This window comes from Macaca nemestrina, chromosome 4, assembly GCF_043159975.1.
Source record: "Macaca nemestrina isolate mMacNem1 chromosome 4, mMacNem.hap1, whole genome shotgun sequence".
Classification (NCBI taxonomy): Eukaryota; Metazoa; Chordata; class Mammalia; order Primates; family Cercopithecidae; genus Macaca; species Macaca nemestrina.
This window is the reverse complement of record NC_092128.1, coordinates 105,767,131-105,784,184: the sequence shown is the minus strand read 5'-3', so window position 1 is coordinate 105,784,184 and position 17,054 is coordinate 105,767,131. Positions and strand designations below refer to the sequence as shown.

The 17,054-nt window shown below is 36.4% G+C and overlaps 1 protein-coding gene across 1 annotated transcript in view; it reads left to right on the top strand.

Annotated features, from left to right (window-relative positions):
* The window catches only part of LOC105475859 (T-box transcription factor 20), a 58,397-nt gene extending 49,780 nt beyond the window's left edge, over window positions 1-8,617 (top strand). Inside the window, exon 8 of the mRNA XM_011731408.3 lies at window positions 1,662-8,617. Coding sequence (XP_011729710.2) covers window positions 1,662-2,002 — 341 coding nt within the window. The 3' untranslated portion in view covers window positions 2,003-8,617. The remainder of the gene's footprint in view (window positions 1-1,661) is intronic.
* Window positions 8,618-17,054: the final 8,437 nt, after the last annotated feature.

Here is a 17,054-nt window from a genome sequence, read left to right as displayed (position 1 = left end):
AGAGCACCTAAAGGAGAATGGGGGCAGGTCGTTGATGAGACGGCCAGTCCTCAGAGTACACGATGCCCGGAAAGGATTTCAGGAGCCTCCCTGGGAAGGAAGAGCCCCTACGCTGATTCTCACACATTTCATTATTTTGCCTTTGAATCATAGGCGATGATGCTGCCTGCAGGTTTCCTGTGGTTTGTTTTTTTTAGTGAAAGAAACTGAGCCTTTGAGTCAGGGATCAGGAGTTACTTGTCCATGATTTAGTACATAAGAGCTGTTGAACTTTGGGGTCAGTCCCCAAGTCCTTCTGAACCTCAGTTTCATAATCTGAAAATCAGGGAATATATCTGTTCCATCTGTGTCAGGAATAATTTGTTAGAATCAAAGACCAAAATAGAAAACACTTTTAAAAGAGGATTTTCCTAATGAAGGATATTACATAGAGGCAGTGGCCCCAGTGTTGACAGCAGAAACTGAACAAAGTTTCTCTGTTCCCAAGGCTTAGAGAGCAGCCCTCTGCATCTGGGAAGAGAGTCCAGAGAAAAGAGCTCAGAGGTGCTCCATTCTGGGAACAGGGAAGTTCGTGTAGGGAGAGAGTCCTCTGTCATTGTTTTATGTCCTTAATATGAAATTATATAATCCGTGAAAACATAGGACATTTCTTATTACTCAGTCCAAGTGAACCACTAGTATTACAGTTGACTCTTGAACAACACAGTGGTTAGGGAACCAACTCCTGTGTGGTCCAAAATGTGCATATAACTTTTGACTTCCTAAAACTGAACTACTAATAGCCTACTGTTGATCAGAAGCCTTACCTGTAACTTAAACAGTCAATTCACACATATCCTGTGTGTTACATGTATTACATTCTGTATTCTAATAATAAATCAAGCTAGAGAAAAAGTTATTAAGAAAATCATAGAAAGGAAATATATTTACTATTCCTTAAGTGGAAGTGGATTATCATAAAGATCTTCATCCTCATCTTCACACTGAGTTGGCAGAGGAGGAAGAGGAGGGGTTGGTCTTGCTGTCTCGGAGGTTGTAGAGGCTGAAGAGGTGGAGGAGGTGAAAGTGAGGCAAGAGGGGTCAGGCACACTCAGTGTAAATTGTATTTAAAAATATCTGCATGTAAGTGGACCCATGCGGTTCTAACCACTGTTGTTCAAGGGTCAACTGTGTACAGTCAGAAAATTCAGTGTCAACTCTATTCTACATTTCTGGATGCTGTGGTAGGAAAACTTACTTTCTTAGGTTCTCACAACAGTTTCGGAAACCAGACAGCTTGGAAGAGATTTAATACATTCAGTCTTCCTTATGACATTACAGAGGTCAGAACAGATATCAGGTATTTGCAGTTTCTTTTAAGAGAATCAGGTCATTAACTGCAGGCAGGGTATTAATGTTTTGGCCACTCTGTGGGAGGCTGCAGGCTATCCAATGAGTTGTCTTTTTCCATTTAGTAAATTCTCTATTCCATGGAGGTGTAAATATCATCTTCTTATCTAGAAAGGTGGATTTGCCTCATGACAGATCTCATGTGTGTTTGTCTTTCTAAATTACAGATGTATTAAATATTCTTAAACACAAATGGATCTTTACAGATAATTTAATTCTTGATCTGTACATTGACACAGTGTTTCCAGTCTAATGAGTATTTTTCCTTACAGGGTCAGCCTTTACAACATCTGATAATTTGTCTCTCAGCTCCTGGGTATCATCTTCTTCCAGTTTTCCTGGGTTTCAGCACCCACAGTCCCTGACTGCTCTTGGCACCAGCACAGCATCCATAGCAACACCCATTCCTCACCCCATCCAGGGTTCTCTGCCACCATATAGCCGACTGGGAATGCCTCTGACCCCATCGGCCATTGCCAGCTCCATGCAAGGGAGTGGCCCCACATTCCCTTCATTCCACATGCCGCGATACCATCACTATTTTCAGCAGGGGCCCTATGCTGCCATTCAAGGACTACGCCATTCCTCTGCTGTGATGACGCCATTTGTATGACTCTTCTAAAAATGGAGACCCAGAATGCGCAAATGGGTATGGAAATATAGGACAGGGCTGGGTGGGTGGGATGTGGGGTATTGGAGCAGGGGCTTTCCAGGAGACACAGGACCTATCAAAGAGAAGAGCTGGACTCACAATAAAACCTACCACTGAGGGAATGCACCATGGACCAGGATTCATCTGTAGTTGAGGGACAGCTCTTGGTTTCAGGAGAGAATCCATGTAAAGTTCTCAGCCAGCCTGAAAGTTTAATAATACAAGGCTGATGAATCTTAAAGTGCATTATTCCTCATGGTTAAAACGCTGTGTTGATGCGGTAATGTATAAAATCACTGTGTATAGGGTTTCTTTCTGCTTTTCACAGGATAAAAGAATCTTCAAAGAGGCCATACTATATAGCATACTGACCATAATGACTAACTGAAGTCAGTTTATCCCTGTAGAAAAGGGGAGCCAGTAGAGAAATACTTGTAGTGCCGTAGCATAAGCATGTTTCGTTTTCTTTTGTGTTAGTCTGCTGGGGAAGGAGCTGAGATAATGCTAATGCATCCTGTTTTGTGGATGAATACATGGTAATGACGTCACAAAGTTCTATTTGTAATACCGAAGGGCCAGTAACCAACAAGCTTGGTTTTCATAGTCTTCTTTCTTCCTAGTTTTCTTTATTGCAAATACTTGCCAGAGTTAGGTTTGGGGCTAGGGTTATGGAGGAAAAATCTTCCATGTACAGTTTTGAAGCAAGAGCCTCTCTATATTACATGGTAAAACTGAAGTTTGATTTTTCTGGGCTGCGTTCTAAACACACTACTGACGAATTCACTGAGGAACACTCCAAAGCCTAGGCATGATGTTATGTGAGGCTTGCTTTCACTTACAGCTGCAACAGAAGGATGGTGATTCTATTCCAAAAGGATTTCTCTGCCATTAGTGCCAGAGGTCCCTTCATTTTCCTTTAGTTTTGGGAGACCTTGTGGATGTTAAAATGCATCTGGACAAATTCTCATTTTCAGTAAATCTGCCTTGTTTTTGCTGCCACTGATTGACAAGGATTTGAGAATGACCATTCTAAATGCCAGGATAGCCATGATTTAACCTGTGCTCCTGAGTGGAAACGTGTCCATACATCTAATTTGGCCTTTTTCCTTACTGTGTTACATTTAGTGACTCCTTTACCATTTTGCTAGGTCTGTAATCTTAAATTGCTTGATAACATAATGGCTTCATAACTGAAATGTTGGCAGTTCTTATAAGTCAACTAAAGCATTCTTCTACTTTATTTTCAACTTTTGCTATCTTCTTAAGCCTTCCTTTAATGTTTATAATAGCAACAAATTATATTTTAGTTATATATGACCTGTATATTGTTTTTGAACAGCATATATAGATATATATATATATAAGCATTTACAGTCAGGGTAACACATTTGGCATTTTGCAACAATTTATTTCCCTAATAACATATTTAATGAAATTAATAGTTTTTCAACTTCAGATTTAATGCACTTCAACTACAGGATGTAACCTGTCGTCTTAGCAAATTTCTCCAAAACTCTAATTTAATTTTTTGTATGTAATATTCATTCTACTCTTCTTGCTACAAAAGTATTGAATCTGTTAAAAGAGATGGGAAATATTTCTACTGACAGTAGAAGTGTATTTTGGGGGAAATGCAATATACTTATCACATCAGACTCCCGTGGGATTTTATTTGGTGGTTTTAATGTTAGCCTTTTCCATATCACATGCTTTTGTGGGCACTTCCAGCCTGTGAAACAAGGCATCATGGCACAGCCTGTCTAGGTGATGCTGTTGTTGGATTTTGCACTTGCTATTCTCCACTATACTCTGAAGTTTACTTACAGAAAAGCATAGGCTGTGTTAACAAAGCATCTCACGATCCTACAGCAAACACTGTGGGCTAATTTTTAACTTGTTGCATGTTATGCTGTAGTATCCACAGGTAGTTTGTTTTCAAACAAAGTACAGGTGTCATTTCTTTAAAAAACCTGTTATGAGTAATGTTTAAACTATCCATAGAGCTAGGATAGGGGTTTACTATTTAATAGCTGGCCTGTTGCCAGTGCTCTTTTGAATATAGAGTACTGCTGCTTAAAGCAGGAATAACAAAAGATGCTGTTTTACATAATGCTACTCAATACCCTGATAACTTACTGGTCTACTAAGGTGAAATCTGTGTCTGAATTTTATTTTCAAACAGGATGAAAAGATTGTTTTAATACATACTGTTTTGATACATACATTTAATACATACATTTCTGCCAATCTGCATGTCTCAAAGATATTTGTGTGTTTTTGTTAAATATGGTTTTACACTAGTATTTCCTGACTTCATAATTTTATTTTGTAATTAAGCAATATAAGACTATAAATAAGAGTGCTTAGAGAAAACAAAGACTAGTCAGACCTAAAATCTAAATTGGATGTATATTTTTAAGTATTATCCGAACCAGAGAAAAGAAGCACAAGTGAAATAGAGCTTAACCTCATCAGAGTCACTTGAGTCATGGAAACCAAGGGGTAGAAATTTCCCCTCCCTGGGCCTTTCTGAGGTATCCTGGTGGTTGATTCTTATTAAACCCTTGGGAGTTTAGTATTTAAAATTCCAAAGCCCATTCTGGCAAAAGTAATTTCAAGAACTACATATTTAATGGGAAAGCCAATTGAATAATAAAGGCCATGAATTATAATATATTTGGCATATATTCAGGGTTCCTCCCACCTCTCTCCCCAAGCCATGAGTATATTATAGTGTCAAAAAGCATGGCTAATGGGAAGTGCTGCTAAAAAGAGGTCCTGCCAGACGTGCTTTATCTAATCCTGAGGAATTAATTCAGAACTTAATAGGTTTTGCAGTTGTGGTTTGTTTTTAAAATATCAATAATTCTGAAGATTCAATTTTTTTTTTTTTTTTTGAGACAGAGTCTCAGTCTGTTCCCAGGCTAGAGTGCAGTGGCATGATCTCGGCTCACTGCAATCTCTGTCTCCTGGGTTCAAGCAATTATCCTGCCTCAGCCTCCTGAGTAGCTAGGATTACAGGCAAGCGCTACGATGCCCAGCTAATTTTTGTATTTTTAGTAGAGACGGGATTTCACCATGTTGGCCAGGATTGTCTCGATCTCTTGACCTTGTGATCTGCCCACTCAGCCTCCCAAAGTGTTGGGATTACAGGTGTGAGCCACCGCGCCCAGCCTCAATTTTTTTTTTTTTTTTTTTTTACTAACTTAGTCTTCTCCTCTCCTCTGTCTACCCTTAGCAATATGTAGGTAAACATATCCAACTTGTCTAACACATCACAGATTATTAGTTAACAAGATGTAGATTAATGAGCTTATATTGTATTGCTGGATCTTTTGAGTTAATAACATTGTTAACTTGTCCAGAAGGCCTACCGTCATTCCTAGTAGGTGGGCACAGAGTAAGAGATATTAAGAAGCTTCCTGATGAATCATCATCTAGCAAAGGCCCTGTGTACAGCTATATTGTAGGAGTTACACTGACTTCTGGGGCATTCCAAGGTCTCCCCTCCTTATCCATATCTCTGTCATTTTGCTTCTCCAGCCACAACACACACTTTCCTCTCTAACTGCTCCCTTCCCACCAAAAAAGAAAAAAAAAAAAAACCCTCTGAAAGGCCAAGGAATAAATATTCTTAGAAGTAAAGCATCCTTATCCCATGCTGCCTTTTTCAAAAGGATGTTGGGATAAACAGCCTGAAAGGCTGTCCTGCTTAAATATAAGCTGATTTATATTGAGAAAAATCACTTTTGAATAAAGAGGATGAAATGACTTTACACCCCATTAAATACTCAGTCAAGCTTACCCATGACTCAGTAACTAAAAAGTTCAAAAAATCCAGTTATGTAATGTGCAGAGTAACAAATTGCAAGAAAAACAACTTAATCTTCCAGTGACTAAGAAAAACTGTTGTCACTATTAAACATGTAGGAAATTGATAATTATTACAAACAAAGCAATACTCTACCCTAAATCTAGACAAATCACTGGACAGATGATAAGATTTTCAGCTTTCTCCTTTAAAGAGCTGTGCCTGGCTGGAGGATGGGTTTTATAGAAGTTTTTATGTTATTTTAGAATTACAGATTTTTTTGTAAACACGCAAAGGGAAGGTTACAAACTCCTTAAACTTTAGAAAACCATCAAATCCTTTCTTTGCTACTTATATTCTATGCCAATTATAATATTCCAAGACTTACCTTTCTTCAGAATGCTTAAATATGGAAAGGTTTATTTATAAATATTTGATCGGCAAATATTCCATATGTATTTTCTAGCCCTTCTTTCTCTGTCCTTCCCTCAAATAACTTCATTACCCTCTCCTTTGTAAATGAAATATCTTGATAAGAAAACAAAATCATTTTTGTGAAATCATACATATGGACAAAAAATACAAGTTGTATTTTACTTCTAGTTCATTAAAATATTGTGTTTAGTTGGATTTTTTCCTCCCTTATTTTCAGAAACGTAAAAGAAATTGTTTTATTTCCTAATGGATAAAATTGGATATAGCCTCTTTAGTAGACACTATCACAGTTCTGTTGTTTGCTGTGTTCATTTGCTTAATGAATTGCGTGAGAACAGTCACTGTAATGAAATGTGTGTGCTGGGGGTTGGGGGAAGGGCATGGGAAATGTTTTATGAAAAAAGTTATAAGCCTAATACTATGAAGTAACATCTAATGCAGTTCTTTTTAAGTGCAATATATTTATTTCTGCTAGAAATATATTATCAACCTTATGTAATATTTGAAGCATTACATATTATTTGTAAACAGCTTAAAATTATATATTACCCCAATTGTACATAAGTACAAATGTGTGGATATTAGTTTCTTTCATTAAAAATGGTGTTTTTTTTTTTTTTAAATATATATGCACCCATTTACACCTTTCATTCTCTTACACTGTTTTATGATGTTTGGTACCTGTTTCCTCACCTGACAAAAAGGATTAGATAAGATTGTGGGTTCCAACTGGTCACTCACAGGCTGGACACAGCCTGGGATTACTGCACAGTGTTTTGGGTTTGTCTTTAGTCGCATTTGAAAACATTTGAAAAGACATTGCTCTCAAGTTCTCACCATTTTCCATTTTCTGTACTCAGTGCCCTTCACTCGTGTATGCTACCCAATGAACCCTCAGAATCACATGATTTTGCACCTCTCTGTACTGAATTATATTGAAGACTCCATAAAACTTAAAAACTCCTGTATCTTATTTCAGCCATGAGCGCTTGGATATGTTGTAATGATATTACACAAACCAGAATGACACCAAATAAGATTAGCCAAATTATAAGTCTTAATCCTCCTTCCACATGACAGCCCTTCAAAATATTTGATGTTATCATACCTCCTGCTTTCAAAAGTCTACTCTATTACCCTTAAATTTTTTGTGCATGCCTAACAGCAACCTTTTAGAAATATTTTATTTGAAAGAATTTCATGCTTATGGAAAAGTTGCAAGAAGAACGTAAAGAAACCCTGTACACCCTTTATGCAGATTCACAATTGTTAAGCTTTTGCCCCATTTACTTTATCGTGTGCATTTGCAGTGAGTAGTGTGTGCATAAACACACATGCACCTGCATAGATATGTAATATATACAAATTATTTTTCTGAACCACTTGAGAGTAAGTAGCATGTCATGCCCCATTATCTCTAAATAGTTGAAAGTGTATTTCCTAAATACAAGATTTCACTAAATAATCACAGTAGAGTTAGCAACTTGAGGAGGTTTAACAATGGTACAATACTGTGATGTATCATCTATATTCCAGATTTATCAAATGACCCAGTAATGCCTTTTGTAGCATATCTTTTCTTCAGTACAGACCCACTTCAAGATCACGTATTGCATTTAGTCATCATGCTACTTTAGTCTCCTTAAATATAGTATAGCTCTTCAGCCTGTCTTTGTCTTTCCTGACAGAAGGATTCCCATTGTGTTAGAAATCATGAATTCATACTGATACCTCCAATTCCAATGCACTCCCACAGAGTCCTCTTTTCTTGCTTTGCCCCATTCCATATCTGTATGGAATACAGTGGAAGAAGGCTCAACAATTACCTCTACATATTTATTTACTCAACTCTACCATACACTTAAAACTAATTTCGGATTGCTTCATCTGTACAACTACAATACACAAACCTTCTAAAAAGAGGTCAGGGTTTGTTTGCATTGTTTCTGTACTACTCAACTACGAGTATATAGCCAAATGATATGTTGAGCAGTTACTTTGATTAATTCATTTTTTTGTCCTCCTGGATACTTATGTTACGCATAATACAAGTGGGTTTATTTGTTCGGTTTGTTTGGAGTTTTAATGGATCTTTTCCTTCCTATTTTTATTGATTTTTTAAAAAATAGAAAATAATGTGCTTCCAACAAACTCATAGATCTAATAAGTGATTATGGCAAGGTTGAATTATAGCAAGGTTAAAGGATACAAGATTAATTCTTAAAAAGACTATTGCTTTCCTATATACCAGCAGTGAACAATTGGAATTTGAAATAAAGTTATATCATCACTAAAAAAAGAAAAAAGAACAAATAGGTATAAATAAAATTTTCACAAAAGCTATATAAGGAAAACTACAAAACTTTGATGAAAGAAATCAAAGAAGATCTAAATAAATGGAGAGATAGTCCATGTTCATGGATAGGTGGACTCAATATTGTGAGGATGTCTGTTCTTCTCAACTTAATCCATAGATTCAATGCAAACATAACCAAAATTCGAGCCAGTTACCTGTGGCTAATAACAAACTGATTCTAAAGTTTATTTAAAGGCAAAAGACCCAAAATAGCCAACACAGTGTTGGAGAAGAAAGACAAAGTCAGAGGACTTATGCTACCCAACTTCAAAACTTACTACAAAACTATAGTAATAAAGACAGTGTACTATTAGCAAGAGAATAGACAATTACATAAATGGAACAGAGAGCCCAGAACTAGGCCCATATAAATATAGTTAAATGACCTTTGACAATGGAACAAAGGCAATTCAGTGGAGAAATAATAATCTTTTCAACAAATGGTACTAGAACAACTGAATATCCACATGCAAAATAATAAGTCTAAACACAGACCTTAAATCTTTTGCAAAAATTGACTTAAATGGATCATAGCCTTAAATACAGAATGCAAAGCTATAAAACTTCTAGAAAGTAACAGGAGAAAATCTAAGTAGTTTTGGTTTTTTAGGTACAATACCAAAAGCACAATCCAGTAACAAAAAAATTAACATGATGGACTGCATGAAAATTAAAAACTTCTGTGAAGAACATAGTTAAGAGAATAAAATGACTAGCCACACTCTGGGAGTAAATATTTGCAAAAACACATATCTGATAAAGGATTTGTATTTCAAATATACAAAGAGCTCTTAAAATTCAACAATAAGGAAAGAAATTATGGGCAAAGGATCTCTCTAAACAGATACTTAATCAAAGATATACAGATGGCAAATAGGCATATGAAAAGATGCTCAACATCACATGTGATTAGGGAGTTGCAAATTAAAATATGAGTTACAACTACATACCTATTAGAAGAGCTACAATTCAAAACACTAGCAACACTAATGCTGGTGAGGATGTGGAGCAATAGGAACTCTCATTCATTGCTGGTGGAATGCAAAGTGGTACAGCCATTTAAAAAGATAGTTGGCCAACTCCTTTCAAAGCTAACATAGTCTTATCATATGATCTAGCAAGTATGTTCCTGGGTATGTACCCAAGTGAGTTGAAATTTTATATCCACTTAAAAATCTGCACATGACTGTTGACAGCAGCTTTATTCATTAATTGCCAAAACTTAGAACTAAGATGTCCTTCAATAGGTAATGGATGAACAGTCTGTGGTACATTCGTTATCCATACAATGGAATATTTTTCAGCAATAAAAAGAAATGCACCATCAAGCTGTGAAAAGACTTGGAGGAATCTCAAATACATATTGCTTGTAAAAAAAAGGGCTATATGCTGGGTGGTTCTAATTATATGACATTCTGGAAAAGGCAAAATTACAGAGATGGTAAGAAGATCGGTGGTTTCCACGGTTTGGGGGGAGAGAGGGAGAAATGAAGGGATGGCTCACAGGTGATATTTAGGCCAGTGAAATAACTCTATGATGCTACTGTAATAGTAGATACATGAAATCATGCATTTGTCAAAATTCATGCAACTGTGCAACTCAGAGTAAGCCGTAATGTAAACTATGGACTTTTTAGTCAATAATGCACCAATATTGGTTCACCAATTGTAACAAATGCACTACAATAATGCAATAGTTTAATAATAGGGGAGACTGCCAGGGTGGGGGAGAGGGGATATATGGGACTTCTATATTCTCTACTCGATTGTTCTGTAAACCTAAAACTGCTCTAAAAATAGCCTCTTAGTAAAACAACAACAACAATGAGATACCACTTCACAACCACTGCGATGGCTATAATTATAATTATAATTATATATATATGGAGAAATTGTAACCCTTATATATTGTCAGTAAGAATATAAAATGGTGCAGTCTGGCAGTTCATGAAAAGGATAAACAAAAGGTTACTTACTATATGACTCAGCAATTCCACTCCTAGGTGTACACCTAGGAAAAATGAAGAGATATGTCCACACAAAAACCTGTACACGAATGTTCATAGCAGCATCATTCATGATAGGCAAACAGTGGAGACAACCCAAATGCCCATCAACTGACAAATGGATAAATAAAATGCAGCATATCCATATTATGGAAGATTATTCAGCTATAAAAAATGAAGTACAATAAATGTTACAGCATGGATGAACCTTGAAAACAGGATGCTAAGAGAAAGAAGCCGGTCAAAAAGGACTACATGTTATATGATCCCATGCATGTGAAATGTCCAGCATAGAAATATCCATAGAGACAGAAAATAGATTAGTGTGTGCCAGAGGCTGGAAGGAGGGAGGAATGGAAATGACTGCAAGTGGGTATGGGGTTTCTCTTAGGAATAGTGGAGATTTAAATTCTGTTTACACTTATAACTGAGACACTGCACTAGCCCTTTAAATATTTCCAAATTTTAATTTTTTTAAAAAAGTCTACCTTGCTTTTATTGAACCCAGGTATACAGCCTTAATTAGGAAATATAAAAGCTGCAAAACTCAATGGTTTTTCTACTAATGGATTATAAATTGTCACTGATAAGTATCTCAAAAAGAGTTTCAACAGATGGTAGCAAAGATGAGGAGAGCATTTTAAAGTTCCATATTTATCATTAGGAGATGGGTCCATACGTGTGTGAAAGCAGAGCTCTGCTGCCCCTAACAAATCTGGTGGTCTTGATATAAATACTTATTATTTATTTAGGGCTGTCTCACTCTCCTTATTCTCTAGTTGCCATTTAGGCTGCTAGTAGATAGAAGTAATCAGAAAATAGGAACAAGGAGGCCCACCCTACTTAGAGACTGGGCAGTGCAGGTGAGAAGGAATCAGAGGAATAAAGGCAGGGATAAGGGAGAGGCCAGGTTGGGGCTGGGCGGAAGAGATGAGAGAGAGATGAGTTCAGCCCTCTGGGTGGGCAATGACAAGTGTAGGTACTGGAGGACAAACTGCGGGATAGATTGCAGAGTAAGACCCTCCGGGTGGAGTCTCAACACATAGCTGGAGGCAGAGGAGGAGGGAAGGGAAAAAGTGGTAAAAAGAGATCTTAGTACAGGCCACTGTATGACTCAGCAGGTGCATCTACCTAAATATGTGTACAAATACCAACTAGAATCAAATAAGTTTAAAAGACCTTATTTAGGCCATGTCATCTAAAGTATTTTATAGTTGAGGAAATCAGAACTAGAGAAACAAAGTAAATTACCCAAAGCATACTGGGCCTAGTCTAGTGATATATCTTCATCTCTATATTATAATCAAAGTTCAATCTTAAATCAAGCTAAAATATAATGTAAAACACAGCACACAGATTCATTATGTATCATTGGCACTTTTACTATGTTTTACATTTAATATGCCGAGAAATACTCTGAAACCCATTCTTTAAATCATTTCCTGTTTGCCCCCAAAATACTTGTCTCTAATCCTACTGTAACATCATCATCTACATTTCTGTTACATTAGGATTAGAGACAAATTCTGTTTATAAATAACTCCAAGAACAGTTTTGTTTTTGTTTTTGTTTTTGTTTTTTTTGAGATGGAGTCTCGCTTTGTCACCCAGGCTGGAGTGCAGTGCCATGATCTCAGCTCACTGAAAGTTCCGCCACCTGGGTTCAAGCCGTTCTCCTGCCTCAGCCTCCCAAGTAGCTGGAACTACAGGCGCCCGCCACCACGGCCGGCTAATTTATTGTATTTTTAGTAGAGACGGGGTTTCACCACGTTAGCCAGGATGGTCTCATCTCGATCTCCTGACCTTGGGATCCGTCCGCCACGGCCTCCCAAAGTGCTGGGATTACAGGCATGAGCCACACCGCGCCCGGCCAAGAACAGTTTTTATATTTTACTTTCATGTTGAAAATCAGTCAGATTTGCGTCAGCCTCAAATAAAGTGTTTATGTAAAATTAAATGAGCACTGGCAGCAAGCTGCACTTTTTTTTTTTTTTTACTAAATGGGGAAAATGGACTAATATAGTAGAGGCTTTTGCTTATTAATATTGAATGTAGTAATTCTTATATTAGTTACTTTGGTGGTAAATAAAAATAATCTCAATATGATGGAGTTTGTACATGGTATATTACCATCAAATCCAGGGAAAAATGGATTTTGTAGATTTGGGGGGCATGGTACATGTATATAAGTATAGTTGTGTATATGTTGGTTAAGTCATTTAACAGTGATAACTGAGTACCAATCTGGTTCAAATGAATGTGCATATAGTATGCAATTGTGCAGTCTCTCTACTTGGAGCTGAAAAAATCTCCCAATTAATTTATGGATCACCTCCCTCCCTTTGAATAAGACACGCCTTTATGAGGCATGTCTTATCTGATAAAGGCTTGGAGTTGTTTATAAGGTATGTCTTATCTGATATAGGCCTGGAGCACTACATGACCAGGGCATGGGTGGCTTACAGAGCTCTAGTTTTTTGGTTTTGAGTTTTTTTTTTTTGGGGGGGGCGATTAGGAGTGGGGAGTGGATAGCCCCCTCATGGACACAGAAAACAGATTGGAACTCTTTGAAATTCCAACTTGTTATTACAGATGGCTTTCTCCCATAGTCCAAAAGACAGCTAAGTGCAAAGTATTACTTACATATGCATTTATATCTAAACTTGCTGTATGCTTCACGGCAAGTTGGTGTCTTTCCACTTTCTCCTTGATGAAGCACCTGCATCCAATATGAATTTAAAGAGGCTCTGTAAAGTAATTCAACAGCAGCAAATATGCTATTTAAAAATGAGACAATCCAAGATATGTAAACCCAAGAAAGGTTTTAGACTGAAGCAGTTGTTTTATAAAATAAACATGTCCAAAGACACTTTTTTAGTGGAGGCAACTTGCTGAAGAAGAATTTGAAAGGATCTTTTAACATTTATAAATAGACCAATTTGAAATTACCTAGAAAATAAGTAAGCTCCTAACTATCCTAAATATATATGCACCCAATATATGAGCACCCAGATTCATAAAGCAAGTCCTTAGAGACCTACAAAGAGACTTAGACTCCACACAATAATGATGGGAGATTTTAACACCCCACTGTCAACATTAGACAGATCAACGAGACAGAAAGTTAACAAGGATATCCAAGAACTCAACTCAGCTCTGTACCAAGCAGACCTAACAGACATCTACAGAACTCTCCACCCCAAATCAACAGAATATACATTTTTCTCAGCACCACATCGCACTTATTCCAAAATTGACCACATTGTTGGAAATAAAGCATCCTCAGCGAATGTAAAAGAACAGAAATTATAACAAACTCTCTCTCAGACCACAGTGCAATCAAACTAGAACTCAGGATTAAGAAACTCATGCAAAACCGCTCAACTACAAGGAAACTGAACAACTTGCTCCTGAATAACTACTGGGTACATAATGAAATGAGGGCAGAAATAAAGATGTTCTTTGAAACCAATGAGAACAAAGATACAACATACCAGAATCTCTGGGACACATTTAGTGTGTAGAGGGAAGTTTATAGCACTAAACACCCACAAGAGAAAGCAGGAAAGATCTAAAACTGACACCCTAACATCACAATTAAAAGAACTAGAGAAGCAAGAGCAAACACATTTAAAAGCTAGCAGAAGGCAAGAAATAGCTAAGATCAGAGAAGAAATGAAGGAGATAGAGACCCAAATATCCCTTCAAAAAATCAATGAATCCAGGAGCTGGTTTTTTGAAAAGATACAAAATTGATAGACTGCTAGCAAGACTAAAAAAGAAGAAAAGAGAGAAGCATCAAACAGACACAATAAAAAATGATAAAGGGGATATCACCACTGATCCCACAGAAATACAAACTACCATCAGATAATACTATAAACACATCTACACGAATAAACTGGAAAATCTACAAGAAATGGATAAATTCCTGGACACATACACTCTCCCAAGACTAAACCGGGAAGAAGTTGAATCCCTGAATAGACCAATAACAGGCTCTGAAATTGAGGCAATAATTATTAGCCTACCAACCAAAAAAAATCCAAGACCAGACGGATTCACAGCCAAATTCTACCAGAGGTACAAGGAGGAACTGGTACCATTCCTTCTGAAACTATTCCAATTAATAGAAAAAGAGGGAATCCTCCCTAACTAATTTTATGAGGCCAGAATCATCCTGATACCAAAGCCTGGCAGAAACATGTTTGAATTTGTAGAAAAAGTCTTAGAGAGGTATAATGAAAATGAATAAAATTACTAAATAAAATAACTATGAGATCCCAAGATTTTTGCCACCATCTTTGGGAATAACTAATGCTGATAAACTAGAGGCTAATACTTTGGTGCCAGTTCCAACTCCTTGCACTGTACAAAGGGGGAAAAGTATCTTAATGCACAAGAAATTATGAGACAGCAAAAGTAAAAACCAATGTTTTATGCATAAAGTTTCAATTAAAGTGAAATTCATACTTTAAATTACCAAATTGTAACTGGAAAAGTTTGTAATGTTTTCAAAATGGTCTTCACTGAAATACCTCTACGTATCCTGGAGGCTAGAGATGGAACTTAACTATCCACTTAAATTTGTATCTATGTATTTGTGCGAAGTTAAAACTTTAATAAATTTTCTGAATCAATTAAAACAAAGTCATTATTATTTGGAAAACTAAATCTTGGCCATGATGAATATCTTAATTATTTTGACATATGATATATGCAATGTAATTTTTATGTGGGGTTACATTTGGAATTTTCCTGCATTTCATATTTAGTAAATGGATTTATTATAAGAACATGATTTTTTAAAAAAATGAATTAACTGAAAGTTTTGAAATTTTCATTTACAGATCATTATTGCCATCTGCTGGTTACATAGTTTAATTGCATTTTTTAAAATTCCCAATTGTTTTACTAAAGGACAAAGGAAAAACTGAGGCAAGTTTTAGATATCCATAACTGGATTAGAGATCTCTGTGTAAGACAAATAATTCGCAGCCAGGTGCAGTGGCTCATGCCTGTAATCCCAATATTTTGGGAGGCAGAGGCGGCAGGAGTGCTTGCGGCTAGGAATTTTAGACCAGCGTGGGCAACATAGTGATACCCGTCGCTGCAAAAATAAACAAATTAGCTGTGTGTGGTGGCCTGCACCTGTAGTCCAAGCTACTCAGGAGGCTGAAGCAGGAGGATCGCTTGAGCCCAGGAGTTCAAGGTTGCAGTGAACACCATTACACTTTAGCCGGTGTGACACAGTGAGACCCTATCTTGAGGAAAAAAAAAAAAAGCTAAATCATGAGGCATCTCTGTTTCAAAGATAAGATAATGCAAGAATATATTGCATCATATCTAATTATAATGTGCTATTTTAATTGTTAATTCATCATAGATTAAATTATCAGCCTAACTCCTTTAAGTTATTGTCGTTAGTTATTATGCAGCTAAAATGTGACTCAAATAACCATTCAAAATAACAAAGTCAAAATAAGGGACCACTGTTAGAGAAGCTGTAAAAACATGAAAACATCCCTGATTCTATTTAACTGCACATAAAATTAAGCGTCAGGATTTCCCTCTTATACACAAACCTACTCCTCTCCTTAGTAGGAGTAGATACATAATTATTTAGGCAACTATCTCTCAGTTAACTAATGAACCTAAAACATGTATTACTGTTCAATAATTACTAACATATCACTTGATGACAAAGAAACCAAGTGAGCAAAATATTAATTGGAAGTGCTGGCAAAAATAGCAATTACTTTTGCACCAACCTAAAAATACTCACTAGTGCCCTATAGGATGGCCAGTCTAGAACATAATAAAGGAACATTTGTTTAAGCACGTGCTGTGTTTTTGATGCTTCATAAGTATTCATTCATTCAACCATACCATCAGTAAGACAAATATAGCTGTCTTCATTTTTCAGATGAGGAAATTAATCCTAGAGTGGCTAAATTACTAGCTCAAGGTCATATATTGGTAATATTCCTATATGAGTCCTCTATACAGTATTCTTCCTATATGAGATTTAGAGCAGCATATGGCACACAGTTAATTTTATGTGTTCACTAAACATATGAATCATAAAATATATCCTGCTTTTTTCCTTCAACACTACTGTGTCATGACTATTTTCCTATTTCATTAAATATCCATGCAAAATGACTTTAGTGGCTGTAATGCTTCACTATATGAATGTTTCATAACTTAGTGTTTGACACTGAGGCCATTTCTATTTTTCAACGATATAAATAATAGCACAATGAACATTCTTATAAAAATATTAATTTTTTAAATGATAAAAATGACCAGATTTGTACTTCCAAGGGCTAGACCATGGGTAAGAGCATTTTATATCCCACCAGGACACCAAGAGATGCAAAAGGCAATTGGAAATTCCAGAAAA